The sequence below is a fragment of the Dama dama genome, chromosome 14 (genome assembly GCF_033118175.1).
Source record: "Dama dama isolate Ldn47 chromosome 14, ASM3311817v1, whole genome shotgun sequence".
In the NCBI taxonomy this organism is placed as follows: Eukaryota; Metazoa; Chordata; class Mammalia; order Artiodactyla; family Cervidae; genus Dama; species Dama dama.
The window spans coordinates 17,706,564-17,733,913 of record NC_083694.1 but is presented as its reverse complement, the minus strand read 5'-3'; the positions used below and the strand labels follow the sequence as shown (position 1 = coordinate 17,733,913).

At 36.9% G+C, this 27,350-nt stretch overlaps 1 protein-coding gene across 1 annotated transcript in view; it reads left to right on the top strand.

Moving 5' to 3' along the window:
* Nucleotides 1–27,350, top strand: part of USH2A (usherin) — an 892,942-nt gene that overhangs the window by 162,684 nt on the left and 702,908 nt on the right. Inside the window, exons 11-13 of the mRNA XM_061161192.1 lie at nucleotides 6,672–6,867; nucleotides 10,292–10,933; nucleotides 25,346–25,529. Coding sequence (XP_061017175.1) covers nucleotides 6,672–6,867; nucleotides 10,292–10,933; nucleotides 25,346–25,529 — 1,022 coding nt within the window. The remainder of the gene's footprint in view (nucleotides 1–6,671; nucleotides 6,868–10,291; nucleotides 10,934–25,345; nucleotides 25,530–27,350) is intronic.

The window sequence follows — 27,350 nt, the reverse complement described above, 5'->3', positions numbered from 1 at the left end:
GTATTATTTGGCCATGTGATTATAGACAATAAACTACATTTTTCAGCCTCCCTGGCAGTTAGGTATAGAAATGTAATTTAAGTTCTGATCAATGGTATTGTTTGCTAATTTTGCTTCTAAAATGTTGGCTTAAAACAGCAAAAACCACTTACTTAGTATAGAATTCTGTGGTTTGGCTCAGCGGTGGTCTGTATTGGCTTGACTGATCTTGCCTGAGCTCTTTTGTTGATGTGTTCAGCTAGCTTGTCAGCTGGTAGTTAGATGATCCAGGAAGGTCTCATTCACGTGGGTAGTGGTTGTCAAGCGGAATGTTCACTGGGGGTGATAGGAGAGGATGTTCTCCTCCACAGGTTCTCAAATCATGCAACAGGATAGCTTGAGCATGTTTCCATAATGGCCTCCAAGCCCATCTCAAGAGAATCAACTCAAAATCTCTAAGCTTTTCAAGCTTCTGCTTACATCCTGTTTGCTGGCTTACTACTGGCCAATTAATAAGTCAACTTAGGGTAAATGTTAAAAATATTCTCTCAAAGTGCATGAAAGCAGAAAAGTGTTGTATCTGACTTTTTGAAAGTGTAGTTTTAAAAGGAAGCGATCACACTCTTCTCTCTCTCTTGGTGGCCAGGAATTGGTATTAGAGTGTGGGTAGATTTATATTCCCTCATGAAATGAAGGGGATCTACAGTGACTAGTACAGAAGGAAACTTGTATTTTCAGGTAAATTTTGAGAAACTGATTACAATGAACTCCTTTTATAATCTATAAAGCCTTTTATGACTTACTTTTAAACCACATTTTAAGGTATGGATTATATAAAATTATAGACTACATGTGTTAATGAAATGAGAGTAAAGTTGTGTTATCTTATTTACAGCCAGGTTTCTCATATGGAGATATCTGATGTTTACTGAAAAAATACCTTCATAAGACTGAAATGTTTCAAGGCAATACTGAACATTTTTTTAAATGATGTATGTGAAAAATGACTGAGAGTTAGGTGTAAAGAGGAAAAGTAGATGTGCAATAGGGGAGGGTGAGGAGTATGGAGAGATAAGACACAGAAGTGGTAACTGACTGAGTTACAGAACCTTTTGAAGATGTCTGGTTGTAGGAAAACTAGATACTACAAATGGAAAAGTAGAGTTCTCACTCTTCTTTCACTCCAAATCTTTACTAAGACATATTACTTTTTTGGAATAAGAGTTCCTATTCTGAGATTGATGCATTAGTCAGGTTTCATGTCTAGAAAGATATAGGGCAGAACTCTAAGGTGGCAAGAAGATTCCAAAATGGAAGAAGCAGAAATTTAGGGGCAGGGTAACCATAAGAATATCACTATCCATAGAATTTTTTAAAATGCAAGAAGCATATTTGTCCTTCAACAGAAATGGAATAAGGGTTCCAGGCAGTCTTACCTAAATTTTAAGAGGTAAGGAAGCTCCAGATGATACATGTCTTACATTTAAATAATAATATAGCAAGATACAGATCTGGTTTCCTCAGTGTGTATGCCCAGAAGTGGGATTGCTGGGTCATATGGCAGTTCTATGTCCAGTTTTTTAAGAAATCTCCACACTGTTTTCCATAGCGGCTGTACTAGTTTGCATTCCCACCAACAGTGTAAGAGGGTTCCCTTTTCTCCACACCCTCTCCAGCATTTATTGCTTGTAGACTTTTGGATAGCAGCCATCCTGACTGGCGTGTAATGGTACCTCATTGTGGTTTTGATTTGCATTTCTCTAATAATGAGTGATGTTGAGCATCTTTTCATGTGTTTGTTAGCCATCTGTATGTCTTCTTTGGAGAAATGTCTGTTTAGTTCTTTGGCCCATTTTTTGATTGGGTCATTTATTTTTCTGGAATTGAGCTGCAGGAGTTGCTTGTATATTTTTGAGATTAATCCTTTGTCTGTTTCTTCATTTGCTATTATTTTCTCCCAATCTGAGGGCTGTCTTTTCACCTTACTTATAGTTTCCTTTGTAGTGCAAAAGCTTTTAAGTTTCATTAGGTCCCATTTGTTTAGTTTTGCTTTTATTTCCAATATTCTGGGAGGTGGGTCATAGAGGATCTTGCTTTGATTTATGTCGGAGAGTGTTTTGCCTATGTTCTCCTCTAGGAGTTTTATAGTTTCTGGTCTTACATTTAGATCTTTAATCCATTTTGAGTTTATTTTTGTGTATGGTTAGAAGAGAAAGTTTTAGCACAGAATACACTTTTATTTATCTTTACCCTTTTCACTCATTCTTGCTCTAGATTTTTGTAAAGACTACTCTTTACCCATGGGGAATACACAAGGTTATTCTTTAACAGAAATACAAGGTATGTCCAATTTCTGAAGGTGCTTGCAATCTGGAGAACAAGACTAATGTATATGAAACCAGAACCAGAAAATAAGGAATTTATTAAATGGTAATGAACTTGAAGTGTTATAAGGATACAACCAAAGTTCTGTTAGATTTTCATGGCTATGTGTAATTCATCTGTTGTTGTTTAGTCACTGGGGCTTCCCAATTTTTCAGCAGTAAAGAATCCACCTGTAGTGAAGGAGACACAGGAGATCAGGAGACACAGGTTTGATTCCTCAGTCAGGAAGATCTCCTGGAGGAGGAACTGGCAGCCCACTCAGTATTCTTGCCTGGAAAACCCCATGGACAGAGAAGCCTGGTGGGCTACAGTCCATAGGAATACAAAGAATTGGACACGACTGAGCATAAGCATGAAGTTGTTTAGTTACTAGGTCATAGCTGACCCTTTTGGGACCTCATGGACTGTAGCACACCAGGCGCTCTGTCCATAAGATTTCCTAGGCAAGAATCCTGCAGTGGGTTGCCACTTACTTCTCAGGGGATCTTCCCAAGCCAGGGATCGAACTTGTGCCTCATGCATTGGAAAGCAGATTCTTTACCACTATACCACGTGGACAGCCCTATAAGTAACTCACACCTGCCAGTAATGCTGCTTGTTTTTGTGGCCTCTTCCAACAACACAAGATACAACTGTACACACAGACATCACCAAATGGTCCATACTGAAATCACTTTGATTATATTATTTGCAGCTGAAAGTGGAGAAGCTCTATATAGTTAGCAAAAACAAGAACGGAAGCTTACTGTGGCTCAGATCATGAACTCCTTATTGCAAAAGTCAGATACATTGAAGAAAGTAAGGAAAACCACCAGGACATTCAGATATGACCTAAATCAAATCATTTATTTGATTTCTATACAGTAGAAATGACAAATAGATTTAAGGGACAGACAGAGTAATAGACAGAGTACCTGAAGAACCATGGACAGAGATTTGTGACATTGTACAGGAGGGCAGTGATCAAAACCATCCCCAAGAAAAAGAAATGCAAAAAGGTAAAATAGTTGTCTGAGGAGGCCTTACAAATAGCTGAGAAAAAAGAGAAGTGAAAGTAGAGGAAAGCAAAGGTATACCCATCTGAATGCGGAGTTCCAAAGATTAGCATGGGGAGGTAAGAAAGCCTTCCTCAGTGATAAATGCAAAGAGATAGAGGAAAAAAATAGAATGGGAAAGACTAGAGATATCTTCAAGAAAATTAGATACCAAAGGAGCATTTCATGCAAATATGGGCACAATAAAGAACAGAAAAAGTATGGACCTACGAGAAGCAGAAGGTATATAGAAGAGGTGGCAAGAGTACACAGAAGAACTGTACAAAAAAGATCTTCATGACCCAGATAACCACGATGGTGTGATACTCACCTAGAGCCAGACATTCTGGAGTAGGAAGTCAAGTGGGCCTTAGGAAGCATCAGTACGAACAAAACTAGAGGAGGTGATGGAATTCCAGCTGAGGTAATTCAAATCCTAAAAGATGATGCTGTGAAAGTGCTACACTTGATATGCCACCAAATTTAGAAAACTCAGCAGTGGTCACACCTTTTCCAGGATTGGAAAAGGTCAGTTTTCATTCTAATCCCAAAGAAGGGCAATGCCAAAGAATGTTCAAGCTACTGCTTGAACAATTGCTTTCATTTCACATGCGAAAAAGGTCATGATCAAAATCCTTCAAGTTAGGCTTCAGCAGTATGTGAAGTGAGAACTTCCAGATGTTCAAGCTGGATTTAGAAAAGGTAGAGGAACCAGAGGTCAAATTGCCAACAACCATTGGGTCATAGAAAAAGCAAGAGAATTCCAGAAAAACATCCACTCCTGCTTCATTGACTGCACTAAAGCCTTTGACTATGTGGACCACAACAAACTGTGGAAAATTCTTCAAGAGATGAGAATCCCAGACCACCTTACCTGCCTTCTGAGAAACCTGTATTCAGATCAAGAAGCAACAGTTAGAACTGGACATGGAAAATGGACTGGTTCCAATTTGGGAATGGGGTACGTCAAGGCTGTGTATCGTTACCCTGCTTATTTAACTTATGTACAGAGTACATCATGGGAAAAGCCAGGCTGGTTAAAGCACAAGCTGGAATCAAGATTGCCAGGAGAGATATCAATAACCTCAGGTAGGCAGATGACACCACCCTTATGGCAGAAAGTGAAGAGGAACTAAAGAGCCTCTTGATGAAGGTGAAAGAGGAGAGAAAAATCTCGCTTAACCCTCAACTTTCAATAAATGAAGATCATGGCATCTGTTCCCATCACTTCATGGCAAATAGATTGGGAACCAATGGAAACACTTTTATTTTCTTGGGCTACAAAATCACTGCAGGTGGTGACTATAGCCATGAGATTAAAAGACGCTTGCTCCTTAGAAGAAAATTTGTGACAAACCTAGACAATGTATTAAAAAGCAGAGATATTACTTTGCTGACAAAATCCATATAGTCAAAGCTATGATTTTTCCCGTAGCCATGTTTGGATGTGAGAGTTGGACCATAAAGAAAGCTGAGCGCTGAAGAATCGATGCTTTTGAATTGTTGTGTTGGATAAGACTCTTGAGAGTCCCTTAGACTGCAAGGAGATCAAACTAGTCAATCCTAAAGGAGATCAACCCTGAATATTCATTGGAAGGACTGGTGCTGCAGCTAAAGCTCCAATGCTTTGGCCACCTGATGTGAAAAGCTGACTCATTGGGAAAGACCCTGATGCTGGGAAAGATATAAGGCAGGAGAAGAGGGGGACAACAGAGGATGAGATGGTTAGATAGTATCACTGACTCGATGGACATGGGTTTGAAATAGCTCTGGGAGATGGTGAAGGACAGGATAGCCTGGTGTGCTGCAGTCCATGTGGTTGCAAAAGCTGGGACATGACTGAGTGACTAAACAACAACAATAATTTTGCAGACCAAATCAAAGCCCTGTTTTGAGTAATAATCTGGATTCCATGGGGCTGGGTAAAAGTGGGGTTGGTATAGACAGTCAGGCAGAAGGGGGCAAGTTACTTTCCTTGCATATCTTTCTGACCTATACATGTCTTTGATACTGTTTTTCATTATTTTCTATAGCTTTATATAATACATGTATAAACCTTTGTTTTTCAGAGTGTTATATAGTTTGTGTCAATTATCTTAACCTTAAATAATGATTCCAGTGAGTTCCTATTTCCTAGATGAAAAATTAGGCAGTGATAGATCCTTTAAAATTATTTAGTATAAAACCCCTTCTCTACACCTTTGTTACTGAATCCTAATCTCATGTGATATTTTTGGATATCCCAAGATTTTAAAGGTAAATCAAACTGTGTCTTTCCACAGGTAGTTTACTTCCTTATGTGGTAACCTTGCGTGCAAAGGTGGCAAGCTGATTCAGTCCGAGTTGAATGGAGTCACCGGGAGACATGCCAGTGGTTTCATAAGAGACTTGATATCTGTATTCACATCTCTCATGAAAGTCCTAAGTTGTTATTGAAATCTTCATACTTATTTCACATTTTGTATGTGTATATTCCCTTGTGAAAGGTTTTAGCTCTTTCTTTAACCAACATAGCATTACCTGTGTAGATAGTAGATGAGCATTTTATTTTACATTCTATGTATTTTCATTCTCAAGCAATAGCTCAAAGAGGAAAAGTATTTCTTTTATCAGATAATGTTTTTAGTTGACAGTGCTCTAAAACAAGTAACTTTTTTATATTTTTACCACAGTGTAAATCAGTTAAATTCACTTGGTATGGTTAAATCATAATATAAATGAATGATAAATATGCTGAAATATTCCTGAATGGAGTTGTGCCAAAAAATATTGTTAGGATCATTATCAGTAGGCATAAAAATGGATGCTGTTATGAACTTTATTTTAAACATCGTTAAAACCTTGGTGGGATGATATTATGGAAATATTCTTAGTTGAAGCATCGGCATGCACAGAACAAGTCTGGATCAAGGAGTAAATGAGAGGAATGAAAAAGGTATGGGTAAAAGACTAACTTAACTACTGGCCGTTTCTATTTTCAGTCTCCCCATGACTATATTTTGATTTCTTCATATGGTGCTGAAGGCTTAATTCCACTTCCCTTTTAGTCATATACTACTGACTTCCCAGGTTTATTTTCATTCACTTCTAAATATTCACCCTGCTGAAGCTCTCCGGTATTTCTGTGTCAGGAGGAGAAATACCTTATTACCTTCTTGTCTGTTTCACATTTAAAGTTTTTTCCTCCCCGCCCTCCCTGTCTTGTACCTAATGAGCAAATTATCTAAAAATAGATAACGTTCATCATTCTACAAAATGTTGTATCTTCTCTAGATCGGGGGCCAGTGTAATTGTAAGAGACATGTGTCTGGCAGACAGTGCAATCAGTGCCAGAACGGATTCTACAACCTCCAGGAGTGGGATCCTGATGGCTGCAGTCCGTGCAACTGTAATACCTCCGGGACAGTGGATGGAGATATTACCTGTCACCCAAATTCAGGCCAGTGCAAGTGCAAAGCAAATGTTATTGGTATGTAATGCAGAAGTTTGCAGTCACATCTCTATTACCATCTGGAATAAAATCCTCTATTTGATTTCTTTGCTGAAGAGTAAAGCAAATTTCCTTGCTCAAGGCAGGCTGGGGAAAAAAAAAAAAAACAATTTGGATGAAATTAACTGTCTAAAAATGACTAAATTAATAATTCTCTCAAACTACAGCTTGAAGCTTAGTTTAATCAATCCTTTAGAAGTTTCTTTATTCCGTAGATGCAATAGTTCACATGGTCCCATACTAATAAGTCATAGAAAAATATAATTTGCTTACTTCATAGATGTTTCTTTTAGAGAATTAGCACTTTTCAAAATGTTTTACACTTAATGAGTTCTAAGCAAATCATTTCCATGCTCGTTTTCTTAATAGACTAAAATAAATGGAGTTTTTTCAAAATGTTCTGTGCTACAGGGTCCTTTGTGATAAATCTTTCCATTTTTTCTATTATATTTCTTTGAACTGTCCCTATGAAATGCAAAATAAGTCAACATAATTCCACAGATCATGTATATTGCTAGGGTTAGTTATAAAGGGCCACATAATTTTAATTTTGTAATTCAGCACCAAGCTGATTATAATAAACAGCTACCTTTGGTGTTATTTATCATTTTTTTTATATAAGACGTGCTTTTTTGTTTGTTACTCCCACAGGTATTTTTCAGAAATTAGATTTGATTATAGCAATTTATTACATCCAACATTTTTGAGGGGAACCACAGCCACATAAGGACAAAATTTATCAAGTGCCCAAAATGCACTATGTACATAATGCACTTTGAAATTTTGATATATGAGAATATTATGAGAGGAAAGTTTCCTGATAAAGTAAGTCTTATATTGTAACTGAACATGTCTTGGTTTGTATAGGAAGTTTAAAAAAGACCTTTACCTTTCTATTGTCATTCAAGACACCAAGTCTTCCATGGTTTTTCTTACACTGACCTGAACCTTATGATAATAAAAACATGCCTGGCAGACACACACACACATATGCCTGCAAACATGCATATATAAAAGCATGTGAACGTATCATTTGAGTAGCATTTTCATTTCTATAACACTAAAGCAAATTCTTTACATTTTATATGTGTGAGTATACATTTGTCATTTTGTACGATATAGCTAGACAAGCAATTTAATACAAAAGAATATGGGCCTGCTTTATATTATACAAGGTTTCTCTGGTTTAAAGAAAGATTAAATCAGAATCTTTATCATAACTTGTTGTTATGCATATCAAGCATACAAAAACTAACTTTTCATGAAAAAAAGAGTAACTTATAAATAGAAGCATGCTCCTGGATAAGTGCTATCTGTGATACTGAATGAAGTTTTTCAGGTTCAATCTATATAGAATCCTGTGTTCTTTGATATAAGATAGAGTTAAATTTAAGATGTGAAAACAAAATTTAAAGAGAGACCTTTAGGGACAGTCAAATGGTTACATCACTGTATCAGTAAAATCTTTCCTGTGATAGTTTCCAGAGCTTAAGGAAGGAAAAATCATCACACTTTACTTGGAATTTGTTACAAACTTGCTGTCATTTACCTGTATTATTGGATGATCTTGGTAGTTTTCTGCAGGAAAATATAAATACATATTTTGAAGATGATGCCATCAGTTTGATGTTATTAACTCTAGAGTTACTTCTGCATATGCATTATTTTTTTAGTAAAAATGTAAACTGGATATGTCTATATGTTTTTTTTTTCCTAATGGGACTACAAGTAACTATTCAATTTTACCTTGTTCGTATGATTAAGGAAACAACAGAAAATACAAGTGTATGTTGTATGTGCTTCAGAAAGCAAACTGTTAGATTTCACAAAACTGTTAAATCTTACTAATGATTCTATCACCAGTAAAATACATTAGCACCAATAATTTTATTAAAGTAGGTCATTCATCTAGAATAAAAAGGGAGAAGAATGTGAATTAAATGCCAAGTGTGCTAACTCGCCTGTACTTGTTAACACTGAATGTGATGCCCTGTAGGCCTTCCTGAGTATCGTTAGGAATAGATTACCTGTCAGGAATATGTATGGCATATTCAAATAAGCACTGCGCATATTTTTAAAACTGATATGATATGAATCCATGTAGACCAATTTTAATAGTTCAAAATGAGTCATAATTCTTGTTAACAATACAGTTATTTTTAAAATTTGCAGCAATAGTGGTCCTTTTTTATTTTCCTTATTGAAATTAAATGATATGCCTTAGGTGAGTCATTCATCACTGTTAAAGAATTTGCCTTCCATTGGAGTTCTTGAATTTTTATCCATATATATACTTATATATTATGCATTTCCTTCTGGTTTAGGAAATGTTTTTCTGCATATGGGCTCCTGACTGTGTTTTTACTGTTATTTTAAGACTAATTGTTTCATGTTGTTATAGCTTGAAATGTTTCAATTGATTCAGCCTCACATAGTCAGTTATTTAAACTCATGCATACATGAAAACTAGCTAAAGAAAGCATTTTGCATCTCAACATTTACTACTCAAGAATATTTTTTATTCCTTTGCCTTGTAGTACCCTTTTTTGAAACTCAACAAAGTTGTCAGATTTAAGTATAGGTGATAAAACATTTTCTCTGTTTGTGAAATGTATATATATATGTACTCCTTTAAGTAGAAGTAATACAAACAGCAGAATTTACTTAGTGTTTAAAGAGGTAAGTTCTTAATCACACAGTATGACAAGTAATGTGATTGCTTTATGAGCCAAGGAGAGCATAATTTATACTAATTGAAAATGATAAAATACAGGAGTGTATAAAAGCATTGAAATAAAATTGCTCTGGAAAACTTTTATTTATATTAATTATTTAAATGTGTGATATTCAGAAGTAAGTGTACTGTTTCAACAAAATACTTATCAGGTTAACATTTATTAAACATTTTGAATGGATTCTGATTTCTAGGAAAATAACTTATGCAGTAGTGCATAATTCTTCTGTATGGCTTTGAAAATGTATTTCACTCTCGACTTTTAAATGAACATACTTTGTTAATATAAAATAAGAATGATAATTTAATATAGTTAAATATTTTCAAAATAATAGTTTTGATGTTTGTTATAGGAAAAGAGTTCCAGTATGTGTAACAGAAGCAACATTTGCATTAAGAATTTTTCTTTGTATTAAGTAATAAATAAATAAAATCTTATAAAGCACATTGCAAGATTAATGTGGTACGTGGGTACCAAATTAAGTATTGCCATCATATTTTGACTATACTATCAGCCCTCTTTGGCATTACTTGTGAAAAAAACACTCGATGTTTTATTGAGTCTGTATTAAATGCCTGTAGCAGTATTGTCTGCACTTTGGCTATCTTGAAAACTTGAATGGAGTTGTTTTCACGTCTCTACCTTTTTAAACACATTTTTCTTTTTAGGGCTCAGATGTGATCACTGCAATTTTGGGTTCAAATTTCTCCAAAGTTTTAATGACGATGGCTGTGAGCCCTGCCAGTGTAACCCCCACGGCTCAGTGAACAGACTCTGCAATCCTATTTCTGGGCAGTGTGAGTGCAAAAAGGAAGCCAGAGGACTTCAGTGTGACACCTGCAGGGAACACTTCTACGGACTGGACGCCGCTGGTTGTAAGGCCTGTGACTGTGACGTGGCGGGGTCCCGCTCTGGGACGGTCTGTGATGCTTGGACGGGACAGTGCGTCTGCAAGTCCAACGTTGGGGGAAGACGCTGCAGTGAGTGTGTGGAGGGGTACTTCTACCAGCCGCAAAACCACTCTTTCCTCTGTCTGCCTTGTAACTGCGATAGGACCGGGACTGTAAATGGCTCTCTGCTCTGTGACAAATCGACGGGACAGTGTCCCTGCAAATTAGGAGTAACAGGTCTTCACTGTAATCAGTGTGAGCCTCACAGGTACCATCTGACCGTTGGCAGTTTTCAAGGCTGCCAGATGTGTGAGTGTGACCCCCTGGGGACATTACCTGGGACCATTTGTGACCCACTCAGTGGCCAGTGCCCATGTTTGCCTAATCGTCAAGGAAGAAGGTGTAATCAGTGTCAACCAGGTAAGAGAAATGTGTTACATTTTCAGTACAAGACGACTTACTTTTTCTTCTGCATCAGGTGATTCCTCTTTGCTTCTTGGTTAGGACTTTGAAAAAAAATAATCTTCGATACCACTGTTGCATTTATATTGTTATCTAATAGAGATATAACTATTTGGTCTATTAAAGATTATGTGGCATATCTGTGTTTCTATATTGGGGTGACCATTTAGATAATGCCACATTCAGACACTTAATAATTGAGAATTTTATTTCGTTTCTCAACTTGAATTAAATCCCCTTTTAGCAACTAAATAAAAGCTAAGAAAAGTAAGGATATATTTTATATTCCAGACAAAGGAAACTTGAGTTGATTATCTGCACAATGCTAGATATTCAGATGATGAACTTTCTCAATAAATGTTAAGTGTTTTTATTGAAAGAGCTGTATGTTCTGGCATCATATAGAAACATCTATAATTACTTTAAAAAAAAATTTAAGGCTTTATTTACATTTTCCCTGGTGACTCACTGGTAAAGAATCCTCTTGCAGTGTGGGAGACCTGGGTTCAATCTCTGGATTGGGAAGATGCCCTGGAGATGGGAATGACTACCCACCCCAGTATTCTGGCCTGGAGAAGTCCATGGACTGGATAGTCCACAAGGTCGTAAAGAGTCAGACTTTCGCTTTCACTTTCATTTACATTTTTATCTTTAAAAAATGTTTTTGGGCTTTTCTGGTGCCTCAGTGGTAAAGAACCTGCCTGCCAATGTAGGAGACATGGGTTTGATCACTGGATCAGGAAGATCCCTTGGAGAAAGAAGTGCAACCCACTCTAGTATTCTTGCCAGGGAAATCCCATGGAAGAAGGAGCCCGGCAGGGTACAGTCTATGAGGTCGCGAAAGAGTCCGACATGATTTAGTAATTAAATAACAAAAAAAGTTGATTTACAGTGTGGTGTTAGTTTCTGCTATACAGCAAAGTGAATCAGTTAGTTATATGTATACATCCATTCTTTTTTAGATTCTTTTGCCACAGATGTAGAAAACAAGCCTGTGGTTACCCAGTGAGTAAGGGGGAGGATAAATTGGGAGATCAGGATTGTCATATGCACACTCCTGTATATAAAATAGATACCTAACGAGGACCTATTTTATAGCACAGGGAACTCTACTCAATACTCTGTAGAATTATTTTTAAAAGCCATTCAATTAACAAAATAGGCTACTATTTAGTCCTGTATCCATCTTTCCAGATTTCCCAAATGGAAGAAAAATGGACCCTTCCATGGCTTTCTCCTTGACTTTATATGATTTAATGATTTAATTAAAGCAATATACTTTCTTTATAGTACATTCATCCTGATGTTGTGATAAATATAAATATTTATCAGTTGTTTAACAGCTGTACTAATCATTGTCCTATCTAGCAAAATCAACTGAGTTATCTGAACCTGTGAAAATGAGGATGATACAAATTTAAAAGGGTGATTTGCCTGCCAGAGAGGATAAGACTAAAGTCTTATTTTGCATAACAAGGAATTCAGCTCAGGAGAATTGGACAAAACCTCTCCCTTAACATTGGTCAGTGTGACAAGTAAACCCAAGGAGACAGAAAAGAATTGATGAATAGTTAATTTCCTTTAAGATAAAATACCAGAAAAAAATCCAAACTGACTCAACATAATTGGAGGCTTTATTTTCACTGAATGTTCCATGAAACCTTATATGGAGCAAATGCAGTCAGGACTTAAAGACTAGAAAACGCCCATTGATATGGATTCCTTCCTTCCTTCCTTTATTCCCACCCTCTGTCTCTCTCTGCAGACGGGCACCTTTTGACTCTCTTACCCTCTCTGTGGCATTGTATGGTCACTGCTGTCCCCCAGGTTTGCTTACAGTTCTAGTTCCAGCTATACAGGGAGACATTAGCCTCTTCTTGGTTACAATTTCAGGAGGGAGATTCTAATTGACTCAGTTTTGTTAGGGTGGCCATGTCTGTGGCAGTTCACTGTGACCAATGTCAGGATCACCTAAAATAAGCTTCTAGGAATCACTGCTTCAGGTAGGAGCAAGGTGGTAAGTATCCCAGGAAACAGAAAGATAATTGAGAGTTGAGCAGATAACCTACCTGACAGCTTCAGCATATTATGACTTTCAGCTTCAGATTTATCCTTCCAAATGTGCAATCATTTTTTCATATTCTAAGTTTTTTTTTTTTTCTACTATTTGTTAATACTTCAGTTCTGGAAATAATGTAATCCATTTCTGCACAAATAGCCATGATTTATATATCCTTCTTTGTAAGTAAGCCAGCAAAAGTTAATAGAGCAAATGTAATATGCTTTTGAGTTGTTATCCATTGTTAAAGTTTATTTAGTGTTTCATTCTGACCTAGAATATAGCTATGCAGTAGAACTAGAGATCAATGGACTCAAATCACAACAGGAGGGTCAGGGCTTCAGACCCTCCTGTGGACTAATACATTCAGTAGAAAAACAGAAACTGATAGATTCCTTGGATAAAGTTCTGTTGGAGAGTTTTAGTGCCTAGACGTGTCTAAGAGATTCCTAGAAAATTAAGCAGAGGCAGATTTTTCAAGAAAAGAAATATAATCAATCATATTATATGGTATAACTGTGAAATAGATTTATACAGTAATAATAAAATAATCTGTGAATACTGATTTAAGCAACTAATGGGATTATTGAGGAGGAGGTATAAAGAGCTAAATATTCGTTTTCTAAAGTGGAAAGACAGTAGTATAAATGTTAGAAGTTGAGATGTAACAGTATATGTATGTTACTCAGAAACAGAGAAATGAAAGTCAGAAGAAACAGCTATAGGAGTTGAAGGCTGGAGGCAGGGAAATTTCTGGGAGAAGGATGGAGAAGCAAGATGCCACTTTACATTGTGAGTCTTTAAATTCTATTTGATTTAAAAAACTGTATGTAAATGTTGATAAAAATTAAATTGCAGTATTGGAAAATCATGCTCAATCCTCATGGTCTCCTGACCACTTTCTTTGGGGGATTTATCTGGTATAGTGTTGTTTTTTAGGAGAATAGTTTCTTTCTTTTTTTTTTTTTTTTTAAATTAGTTGGAGGCTAATTACTTCACAACATTTCAGTGGGTTTTGACATACATTGATATGAATCAGCTATAGATTTACACGTATAAAATAGTTTCTTAAACTATTTGCCTAAGTAGAGATGTCAAAATTCTTCTGCAAAGGTATATGGCAAACTGCCCTCCCTTTTAAGGAGGATACAGAATGACGATCATCACTATTAATGAAAATCATTATCATGTTTAAAGTAATCTTGTAGTTTATTTACTTGTACAGTTGCCTTATTTCCCTTGTTTGAGTTCAACATCTTGAGAGTAAAGGTTATATTTTTCAACTTACACAGCCGTAATATCATGCGGTGTGTGCCTAGTCACTCAGTCGTGTCCGACTCTTTGTGACCCCATGGACTGTAGCCCACCAGGCAAGAATACTGGAATGGGTTGCCATGCCCTCCACCAGGGGATCTTCCCAACCCAGGGATCAAACCCAGGTCTTCTGCACTGCAGGCGAATTCTTTACCATCTGAGCCACCAGGGAAGCCATAATATTAATATATTGTATATTGCATGCACTCAGTAAGTGGTTTGTTATTTGCAATGAGAAATAATCAGGAGCTTTAACAAGAGCATCTGTATGATGTAGGGTTCTCCAGAGAAACAGAAGCAATAGAAGATGTAGGTGTGTGTATATGTGTTTGTGTATTTTTTCCCCACTGAATATGTCATTCCATGGGAGGATCTGAACTCCTGACCTATTGTTTTGAGTTCAGCCTATCTACCTGTAGTTCTGTTGCACAGCTCTACCCTAGTAGTTTTGCAGCTTACTGAAGATTTCCTTCACATGTCTCCTATATTGGATACCTGGCATCCTGAAGCCAATGTTTTCTTTTTTTTCCCTTGGTTTATTTGTGTATTTGGTAGAATAAATGCTTCAGTAGCTCCTGAGTAAGAGTACAGGGAGAAAAGTGGTTTGTTTATTTATTTTTTAAAAGAATTTTGAACATCTGAAATTATCTGTATTCTATACTCGGAGCTATTTGAAAATTTACCATTATATAAAATCATTTTCACTCAAGAAATCTATTTTACCATTGTCTTCTAGCAGTACCAACCTGATTCTTGCTTCTTTCTTATTTTTCTTTTTTTTTTAACAGAAGTTTTACTATTTCTATATCCTTCATTTCAGAAAATTTCATGATGAAATGCTTTTTGTTAAATAATTTTTTGGGAATTCATTGGGGCCTTTTTTCTGTAGATTAATGTTCTTATGTTCTGGGAAAATCTATAAAACACCTTCATAGAAACATCTAGACCAGTGTTTGGCTGAACAACTGGACATCAGATCTCTCCAAGTGGACCATAAAATTAACCATCACAGACACCAGTTCATATCAACCCCGTGTTCAATGTAGCACCTCATCCCTGTACCTGCTGAGTAGAAACCCTCTCTGGTTTAACTCCTAAAGAGAAAATTCACTGTCTTCTCTTGCAACGTTAGAGGGAAAACCTTCTGTTTGGGGAAAGTCACACCTGCCTTCAGAATTCTCTGAAGTCTTCAATTTCATTTCTTTTCCCCCAGAGTTATGCAAACTTGCATCAGTTAGCTTATTATTGTCTTGTCTACCTCAGGTGCTTGGCGTTTACTTGTAGATATCTGTCCTTGACTGCCATTTCCTCTTCTGTTCTTTTTTTATTTCCTTTTATTTAATTTTTTGGACTTTAGAAGGAAAATGGTTCAATCAACCATGCTTAACTGACAATGTTAACCACAGTATTTTCTGGGTTGTAATCTTTTCAGATCAAATCCTTGCAGCCATCCTTGGTGGTTTTCCTAAAATTCTTATCTCTTCTATCAAAATCAGTCTTGTTGGTTTCACCTTTGGATAGATCCAGTATTTTATCACTTCTTATCATACTCAGTTATCCATCTGGGTCCATGCCATGGTCATTTTCCTCCTGGACTACCCTAGTAGCTGCCTCAAGTCCCTGTTTCTCTTCTTTATCCTTCTCCAGTCACTCCCCAACATACAGCCAAAGTGATGCTGTTCAAGCTTCAGTCAGATCGTATCACCCCACCAGGCACTGGCTTTCCATGATTGTAAGGCAGCAGCAGAGTTGATGGACTCTAATGGCCCCGTGATTTGTGATGCCCATGAACTTGTTTCCAGAAGACAGTTTATTCCTCTCCAGCCTACAAGTCTCACTGCTTTCCACAGATTGTTCAGTGTTCTATACCCGGGCTTGGAACACACCTTCATAGTTGGGGGGGTCCATATATAGTTCCTGAAATAGTGAGTAACTGCATTGAAAAACTACCTCAATGCTCTGCTCTTTTGAGTATGAGATTATTGCAAACCAGGGAGTGCTTCTTTAGCTACACATAGGGAGAATATGGCATTCTACCTTGCAAGGGAAGAAAGAAAATGGTGGCTTAAGGAGTTAATGTGGTTTTTGGACAACGCAAGATAGTTTGTACACTTATGTGTAGCCTATGGAAAAATCAAAGTGTGTTTGTGGACCTTTTTTTTTTTTTTTCTGTTCTATATTCTTCTAGCTTCAGAAACTACTCTGAATTTTGTTTTCTGGGTTTTATCATCTCTTCCCATGAAATTTACATTGAAAATGGAAACCCAGAGCCTGAAGTATCTTCATTATAAACAGATGCCTCACAGTTGTCAGCCCTGCAGTGGGCACATTAAAATGCACTGCTGTGATCAGAAACTTTCTCTCTACTTCTTTAAAGACATCTGAGAAATCTAGATCATATTGTATGGGGGAGACAACTGCGCTGATGTGTGTACGTGAGCCTCCGGGCGTGGAGGGAGCAGTGTGGCATAGAGGGGTGAACCGGTAGCCCAAGGATCCAGCCCGCCTTTTCCATCTGTGATTGTAAATGTTAGTGAGCATCCTAGACCAGTACACATAGACTCTTGTCCTACTTTCTTAAAAAACATTATTAAGGAAGGTGCATATAATGGAACCTCATGTATTATTAACCTAACCTTACTAGGAATGTACAAGGAATAGGCTTAATTCAACGAAAATTTATAGGCAATTTGTTAAAGCAGCAGTGCACATTAGAAGGTACATTAGAGCCACATTGGTTTTAATATGCCATTCAATAACTCGAACAGAGGTTAAAAATGCTGCTTAACCTCCATTAAGTATTTTAAAAATGCTTTAATTTAAAATTATTTGGAGTGTGTGTACATATATGAATGTACACATACCCACTCTCATAAATAGAGCACTGAATATGTTTTCCTGGTTCGTTTTTTCAGCACTGGATGACCTCATAACATTCGGCAGCAGGCACTTAATCAGAGGCCAGGCCGAGAAAAGCAGGGAACGATGTCAAGGCATTCCCGGCCAGTGACCCACCCTTGTCCTTGAGAACTAGAGGCAGAGAGGGTTTATTGAGGACTCTGCAGCTTTGGAATAACATAAAGGCTAATTTATAATGAAAACAGCTTCACATGACACGTTTTGTGTTAATAGGACAATTCCTCATGCTTCCCTCTGGTATTTACTTTGGGTTTGCTTTTATAACTCAAACAGACCATTAGAAAGTAAAGCAAAGTATCTTCTTTCATTAAGAGGCATATCATATTTGTTAAGAAATGAGCTCATAAACCAGAATTGCGTGCAAGACCCCACCAATGGAATTGGAATTAGATGGCTGATACTCCATTAAAAATCAGTGCCTCAAAGTTGAAATCTGATTATGACACATGTCCCTGTTTGGTGAGATGGCTTCTCCTGATTAACATGTTTTTCGCAGAAAGACCACAGAATAAGAGCCTTTTCCTTAATAAACCACCAGGAAAGAATATTGTCAGAGGAAATATGGACCGCAATCCTACCCACATCTGGGTGGGGACAAAAAAGGATTTTGATAGGTCATTATTTAAATTTTAGGAAAACCTCACTTTCATTGAAAACTGCCTAGTAAAAATTGTAATGATGGAATGGATAATATTTGCTGAATGTATATGTTTGTCAGACCCTGGAATTGAGTGTTATCTAAAAAATTCCATTTAATATTCACACTATTTCTATGATGGAAGGACTAGTATTGTTTTGTTAGGGGAAATGAAATATCATTAAGTGGAAAAGTTATTTACAATTCCAAGTCCATCTGACCTCACATTCTGCACTCTGAAAGAGTAAAACTTTTTTCCAAATAGCTCATTATTTGTCATAAACATTCACTTAACAAATATTTGAGGGTGGGTTGAAATACATACTCTTAGAAGTGTTTGTAACCTCTCCCCACCCTCACACTCGTGTCAGTCCATGATTCCTGCTACTGCTTCAGGTAGGGTATTTAATTTCTTTTGCTCAATCTGAGCAAGTCACAAAATTAAAATTAATGGAGTTGTGGGAGGTGATCAGATAATGAAGAGCTGACTGAAGAGTCTAGAATTGGGAATACTTTATGGACTAAGTTGAGGAAATGTTTGGGATGGTTACCATGGTACAGGGCACTTTGGAACAAACATCTGATAAATATTGTGACTGAGAAAAGTGAGAGCAAAGAAAAAATTTTGCTGTGCTGTGGATTGTGAATATGCACATATATTTGTGCTCTGTAATCTCTCAGACTTAATCAGAGATGCCTTTATATTCTTTTATGTTACTGGATTTAATTCTTAGAGAATAAACATATGAAAGTTTCTCATGGATACTCACATAAGTATGAAAACCAGGTTTTTTATAAAACGAAGTCCTATAGAATAATTTCCCTTATTGGAACATAATATTATACTCTTTGTTGTAATAACTGGAGACATATTTTGGGGGTGATATTTTCTTTCTGAAACTCTGTTCCATTCCTTGATATGGTAAGGATTACAGTTTTAATTGATCAATTTATCATGCTTATTCATACACATTTCCTGCTATTTTCCCTGATATCCGACCTCTTCCAACCAGTCACTCTCATGATTTACAGATTTATGTTTACCATCTTCTTTTCATTATTAAAGAGATCAAATGATATTGTAGAGAGTAACATATCCTCCCTTTCATCCTCTCAGCCATATGTCCAATTCCTTCACATATCCATTTTTCAATTAACATCTATTGAATAAATTAACATATTAAAGCATTACAGTTTAGTAGGGGAAACTGATTCATGTAAATATGACACATTTGTGATAAATGTGATATTAGAAATGCAAAAGATATAGAAGTAGTAAAATGAAGGGACTGATTAACTCTTGAAGGAAAGGGAGACCTAAAGATCCTAGTTGTGTTTCCTGAGCTGAATTTTTAAAATTAAAAAAAAAAAAAAAAAATAGAACTTGGCAAAGTATTCAAGTAGGGGTAACAGTCCAGGAAGAAGCAATAGGAGCAGGGAATTTAAATATATCAGTCAGTTCAGTTGCTCAGTTGTGTCCAACTTTTTGTGATCCCATGGACTGCAGCACACCAGGCTTCTCTGTACATCACTAATTCCTGGAGCTTGATCAAACTCATGTCCATGCTATCCAACCATCTCATCCTCTGTCATTCCCTTCTCCTCCTGCCTTCAATCTTTCCCAGCTTCTGGGTCTTTTCCAGTGAGTCAGTTTTTCACATCAGGTGGCCAAAATATTGGAGCTTCAGCTTCAATTAAATATATATCTAATGGAAAATTAGTTTTTCAAATGCTTAAAGAGAAATAGTAGCTTGAGATTAATAATAATATTTATGTATGTATTTGTTAACATTTGGTCAAATGTGTGAACAATAGTTTTAGCATTTTGTTGTTCAGTCGCTAAGTCATGTCTGACTCCTTGTGACCCCATGAACTGCAGCAAGGCAGGCTCCCCTGTCCTTCACTATCTCCTGGAGTTTGCTCAAATTCATGTCCATTGAGTCAGTGATGCTATCTAACCATCTCATCCTCTGCAGTCCCCTTCTTCTTTTGCCTTCAATCTTTGCCAGCATCCAGGTCTTTTACAATGAATTCGTTCTTTGCATCAGGTGGGCAAAGTATTGGAGCTTCAGCCTCTGTCCTTCCAAAGAATATTCAGGCTTGATTACGTTATCAAAAAGCATTGGAAAGTAGAGCCCATGCAATTTTATAAAGGATGAAGAAAAATTATGATTACTGTTAGATATTTTGACAAAGAAGAAATCACCTAATATATACTTGAGATCTTAAAACTAGAAACTGCCTTCGTTATCAACTTCAGTTATAAATTATCCTTCAGATCTCAGTTCTGATCAAAAAGCATTTACACAGACCACTCAGAAGAGGTAAGCTTCCCCATCTACCGCAATGTGGTTTATCCCATTGTTACACCTGATTTTACCTTTACTGCACCTGTATTTTTCTATAGCCATAAGCTTGATGGCAGACTGCTATTTTTGCTCACTGCTAAGTTAAGTAAGCATTCTGTTCAGCACCTATTGAACATCTACTTTCTACGTAGCCTTTTTGCATGCATATATTCAAAAGGCATCAATAAACACCGTACTGCAAAATGAAACACTAACTCCATTGGTGGTGGCCCAGAATCTTATATTTCTTCACCTATTAAAAACTTACCAACACGTCCCACGCACTGTGACTCAACCTATCTACAAACTGAACTAGAAACACAAGGGTTAAAAAAATGTCAGGAGAATTTAAAAAAGAGTCCAAGGGACTCTCAAGAGTCTTCTCAAACACCGCAGTTCAAAAGCATCTATTCCACAGCACTCAGCCTTCTTTATGGTCCAACTACTACATCCATACATGACTATGGAAAAACTGTAGCCTATGCAGACCTTTATTGGCAAAGTGGCATCTCTGCTTTTTAATACTCTGTCTAGGTTTGTCATAGCTTTCCTTCCAAGGAGCAAGCATCTTTTAATTTCATGGCTGCAGACACCACCCCCAGTGATTCTGAAGCCTTAGAAAATAAAATCTGTCACTGCTTCCACTTTTCCCCCTTCTATTTGTGATAATTTTAGCATTATTTTCAAACAAAACCCTTAAATGGAGGAAAATTGTTATTATTTTAATTTGAAAATTAGCATCATCTTCTCCACTACATTTTGAAGTGATTGATTTGAAAAATCATTTCTCCAATAGTCTTGTTGCCTGGGGTAGATGAGTCACACATTCCTCCCTAGACTCTTCTCTTAACATAGTGTCCATTCTCTGGTTTAAGGTGAGAATTGTATCTTCTAAATGGCTCATAATTAGTGCTTAGCCTCCGTTCTGCCCTCCTTTTCTGCAGAAGGCCTAGAGGTTAAACTTATTTTCTCTCTCCCATTTCCAGACTTCAGCAAAGCCTAGTTGTTCATGGTCCTCAGGAGGGACATTGCTAGGAAATGGGCTCTTCTTTTATGCCTAGGACAGGCACTGTGCTGTGCAAATAGCCACTACAGGATAGCATACCAACTGCCTGGCTAATAACTTTGAACTCTAAGGATACTGTAAGCCTGGATAAGCAATACTCTTTTATGATACAAACGACTTTTTGCCTTAGCTGTATAACACATTGTTTCCCACCTGAGACTTATCTTATCTGGGACCAGGAGTTGGCAAAAGAAAACTGAGGAAAAGAAGAAACTTGAGTGGGCTCCTGTGTGCTCTCTATGTGTGAACTCTTAGCCCTGAGTAATGGAAGGTTAATACTTTCGTCCTAATGACTATGTTTTAGAATGTGGTACAAAATCACCTTTGGAAAGAAATTTCTAAAAGATCAGTTAAAAGGATGCAGACATGCAGATGGGTAACATGAAGAAGAGCTAATGGAGGGAGATCAGGAATGTATTGGATTAAAAAAAAAAAAAAACAAATTAAGGTCAGTTATCTTTAAGCTGCACTCCAGAGTTGAAGTTTAAGTAGGAGGGAAGGTAGAATGTTTTCTATAGTTAGGAGTCATAAAAGCAGCAGTAATGGTCCAGAATTAGGCACATTTAGGTAAGGCAAGAAGTAAGCATTGAGCAGGAAGGTACCTGAGTTATCCTAATTAGAACTGTTTAAAAATAGGACAACTAAAATACTGGTGGGATTAACCTTTATAATCATGCTGCTGAGAGGAGGAGGGGAATTAACCCCAAGACAAATTCCAACACAGGCTTTCCTTGAAGCCCCACTGTCTAGTTTGCAGTCGCCCTGGGCTCTTTAATATCTCTCCTGTCCTTCTATGCTTATACCTCTGCTTTTTCCATGTCCTTTATTCTCTAAAACTTGGGCAACCCAATCTTCTGCACCAAAATCTACCCTGCTGCTCTTTACATTCATCTAACAAATCATTTCTTATAAAAATCATTCCTAATTTTTCTAGAATTCTCTGTGGCTTGAATGTACTGCAATAAGTCTAAATTGACTCTGTTCCTAACTATCTGTTTTAATGGATCATTTATCCGAATTGGAGAGCTATTAGGACCTGCATGATGCCATCATCATGAATCTTAAGGACTTAAGTACTTTTGTGCATGCTCAGTCACTTCAGTGGTGTCCAACTCTATGCAACCCTATGGACTGTAGCCCGCTAAGTTCCTCTCTGTCCATGAAATTCTCTAGGCAGGAATACTGAAGTGGGTTGGCATGCCTTTCTCCAGGGGATCTACCTGACCTAGAGATCAAACCCACATCTCCTGCATTGCAGGTGGATTCTTTACCCACTAAGCCACCTCGGAAAAGAAAAAACATATAATCCACCTACAATGGTCTTGAGTTCAAAATAGAAGCCTTCTATATTTGTGATTTTGATTACACAATGAATCAGGTAGGAGAATATATAGTAATTGCTATGGCTATAGTCTATTTCTGGAAACATATATAAAGCAATTTTTCTGTCAGTAGATGCAAAGAAGCATAATCTTGTTGTAAATCACTATTAAAAATAATAGACTTGGTTCTTTCCAATTGAATGGCACAGATTTTGAGCTTCTTCCTTCCCTATTTTACTCTTCCTAAAACTTTTAAAGAGAGAATATGCAGGGTCTAAGAGAAGAAAAAAATTAATTGTTAATGCATATGAAAGAATGGCTTGTTTTCAACTAGAGCTTCAAATGAATTTTACAGTGTTCCAATTACTTTCTGTTTTTTCCCTAAATGGTAGATAACACAGAGTGAGTCTCTCTGTGCTCATGGTCTTTTTCTCTCAATATCACTAAGATTTCTATATACCTAAGTTTGTGTTGTGACAACTGTGCAATTTTGTTTTCATTTGCCAGAACTTTATTTATTGTTCCAACAAGATATTTTATTATGCACACACTTGTGTGAATATTTTTGTGTATGTGCATATATATGTACATATACGGGTGCATGCACAAACACATACATCAGGCAACACCAAGAACCATTTCTCCCTCATATGCCTGCTCCTTCATCCAAATGTCCAATGTATTCCTAATTTTATAGCTGTCCATTTCCTCCTTCTCTGTCCAAGAAGTTTTAAGTAACTTGAAAATATTTTTGAGTCATATTTTTCTCTTTCTCTATAAGGAAAATATGGATTTTATAATTAATCTAAATTCTGTTTTTTTTTTTTAATATAGTATTTGTGGGGAACAACACATGACTAATCATTCGGTGCAGTTTTGCAAATTCCAATATTTGAGTAGCCTACTTTGTGACTAGCACTGTACTGGATGCTGGGGAGATAATCATGAATTAGTTATATGTGGTTCCTACCTTCACAGAGGTTAAAATTTTGTGGAAATGAGTTTAATTATACTTTTCATCAGCACTCTATGGGAAATAAGACACTGTGAAATACATGGGCACATCTAAACTAACCTAGAGCAGGTTGCTGGAAGAATTCACGAGACCTGTTATGCATAGTGTGAGCTAAGCAGAAAAGATGGGTCTGAGTCATTTCAGAAGACAGAATTGCCCATGCAAAGGCTTTCAGGAACCAAGAGCATGACTGGGGCAAGGCAGGATGGGCAGGGAAACAAAACTAGGGAGATAGATGGAACCAGACTGCACTGCTGGAGGCAGTCCTAGGGATTTCTTCATTTTCCTAAAGGGAATAGGAAGTTATCACATAATTTTAACGAGAAGAATGAGATATTCAATCTGTGCTCTGAAAAAGATGGTTTCAGCTTCACTATGAAGAACAGGAGGAGGAGAGGGGGGGTGCTAGTAGCTGAGAGTCTCTGTAGTTGATGTGCCTGGGTTTGAATCTGCTATTTGTCAACTCTATTGGTTTAGGAAAGTTTGTTAATCTTTTTAACCTTCAGTTTTCTAATTTATATAATGGACATAATGCTGAATTATGAGCATTGCTCTGAGGACTAAATTCGACAATTAATATAAAGTTTTAGCATAGCCTTGGGTGGTGTTCAGTCACTAAGCTGTATCTGACTCTGCAGCCCCATGGGCTGCAACATGCCAGGCTCCCCTGTCCTTCACCATCTCCCGAAGTGTGCTCAGATTTATGTCCATTGAATCAGTGATGCTATCTAACTATCTCATCCTTTGCCACCCACTTCTCCTTTTGCCTTCAGTCCTTCCCAGCATCAAAGTCTTTTTCTGGTACATAGCGTTAACAATGAAAAAGTAGGTAGTGAGTTTAACTAGGGAGGTGTGGGTGGGGGTGGAGAGTAGAAGTCTTACAATTCTTAGAAGACAATATTCCTAGGACTTAGTTATTAGCTAGGTGTAGGGGTCGAGAGAAGTGAAAGACTCAAGGGTTGCCAGTTTTAGCAAAAAGCAGGAAAGTGAAAGTGAAAGTCACTCAGTTGTGTCCAACTCTTTGCAACCCCATGGCCTATAGACTCCATGGAATTCTCTGGGCCATAATACTGGAATGGGTAGCCTTTCCCTTCTCCAGAGGATCTTTCTGACCCATGAATCAAACCAGGGTCTCCTGTATTGCAGACGGATTCTTTACCAACTGAGCTATCAGGGAAGCCCTAAAATGCAGGATCCTCAGATAAATTTGAATTTCAGATAGTATTTTTGAATATAAGGAAATATCACATAGGACATATTTATATTAAAATAATTGTTGTTTGTTGGAAATTCAAATTTAGCTGAGTATCCTGTGTTTGATCTGGCTATCCTACCAAAGATGTCTCAGGGTTCTAGCTGAAGCAACTGAATAATAGATGGTGGTGCTATTTGCTGAAATGGAGACGATCAGAGGAGGGACCAGTCTTCAGTGGAAAGATTATGAAGTAGGTTTCATAGGCACTGAATTGTAGGTGCCAGGAATACACCCAAGTACAATGTCAATTATTTACTCAGCCTTTCTTTGGTTATAATTGACATACTGGTAAAGATCAGCTATAACCACATTTGTACAGGAAATTTGATAGTGTTGTGGTAGAGTGTTCAGTTTTTCAGTGTAATCAAAACATTATTTTTTAAGAAAAAACTGGATAGAAAGTATAATAAAAACTTTTCATTTCTTTATTTCCAGGCTTTTATATTTCTCCAGGCAATGCCACTGGCTGCCTGCCATGTTCATGCCACACCACTGGTGCAGTTAATCACATCTGTAATAGCTTGACTGGTCAGTGTGTTTGCCAAGATGCTTCCATTGCTGGGCAAAGTTGTGACTATTGTAAAGATCTTTACTTTGGATTTGATTCTCTAACTGGAAGGTAAGTGTTTATAAGAATTAATAATCAGATATTTTTACTAAATTGTATTTGCAATTACAGAAATTTTTTGGCCGCATATTTTGTAAGAAGCAATATTTTCTATCCTCCTTAGTTTGCTAATATATTCTTCATTCCTGGGTTGGGAAGATCCCCTGATGAAGGGAATGGCTTCCCACTCCAGTATTCTTGCCTGGAAAATTCCATGGTTAGAGGAGCCTGGTGGGCTACATACAACCCATGAGATCCCAAAGAGTCAGACAGAACTGAGCAACTGAACATGCAGAGTTATCTTTTCAGATTTCCTAGAGATTGAGTGTATAGGTTGTTATACATTGATAAATGTGCCCAGTGTTAGGGCCTGGGGATATTTAATAAGATAAAATACTTTTTCTGCAAAGAACTCAAAATTTGGATGTGAAGGAAGGTAAAGAAATACCCATAGCAGGAAATATACATGCACGTACACACACACACACACGTTAGGATAGGTAGCGTGTGTGTGTGTATACTTTGTTCTGTGTGGACCCTGAATTTATTACAGCATTCTTTTATGTTCCTTTTGCCTTTCTAATTTAGATTTAAAGACTCGCAGATGAGAAACATCTTTGAATTCAGTGATAAGATTTTTTCCCCAGTGTGTAGAGTAACTTGTGAAAGTAAATTAGCCACTTTTCAAAGTTACACTGTCTTTAATGTTCTCCTTCTTACTTCCTGTATATCTGTGAGCGTTTGCTTTCATGCAAATGTTTTCATTGCTGTATTTTTGAAGGTGTGCTGGAATGCCAGTTCCATGTCTGTGTTTTTGGGTCTGGTCAGATTATAAATTTTTCCAGTACTGGGACTATATCCATGAATTCTCTGACATCCCTATGCCCAAGAAACTAATGTTGTGTCTGCATATACCAGTCAAATCTATTTCTCAATATGTGTGTGTTTAAAAGTATGAATGCTAATTATTCAAGGATTGGAGTTTTTTTTTTTTTTTTACTTTATTATCCTCTTGCTACCTGCCTTTTGACTGTTACACTCCTCATTAACACTTCAGTTAGACTGTGGACAGGGTGATAGGGTAAATTATTAAAAAAAAAAAAACTCAAACTATTTCATTTGTCTTTCTACTAAAATTCAATTTAATTAAAAAAAACTTTAACTTATTCCATAAGGTATTTATTAAAACACTTTTAAGTTCTTATATATCTTGTGTTTCAATACATGCTGTTTGACTTCTGTTAGTTACCATTGGAATATCATCTTGGTTAGTCTGAGAACATTACTACTCTTCTCTACAAATCCTAAATCTCTCTGAGTGAGTATATAAAACATATGGTACAGTAAATGTTAAATAAAAAGTATAACTAGGATCTTAATAGTAAAATAAGGGCCAGTGATTACACCTATTACCCCGGTACATAATTTTTGTTAAATGGTCATCTCACAAATTCCCCAGTTGGAACTCTAGGATCAGTTAATTTCACCCCTGGCCACCTCTGTCTTTAGAATTCCCATCTTTTCCATAGTCTTTCTGACAGCACTTTATTACCAAGAGAAAAATATCTTCCCTGTCAGCTGTCGTCCTTGGACTATTCATGCCTATCTGTGACATTTTGTGCCAGTCTCTTACCTATTTTCCGTCTACTGATCTCCCTGTTATTTCTGCTAGTGTTGTCACCAAACCCCTACTTAATGACCAAGAGATGTATAATTATCTTGGCTTTTTCACATAACTTTCTTTAAGTGAAATCTCATTCCCTTCATTACACCACTTCCTATGCCCTTCAATGTTTTAAAATTCAGTCTGACTTTACTCCATTCTACTTCCTG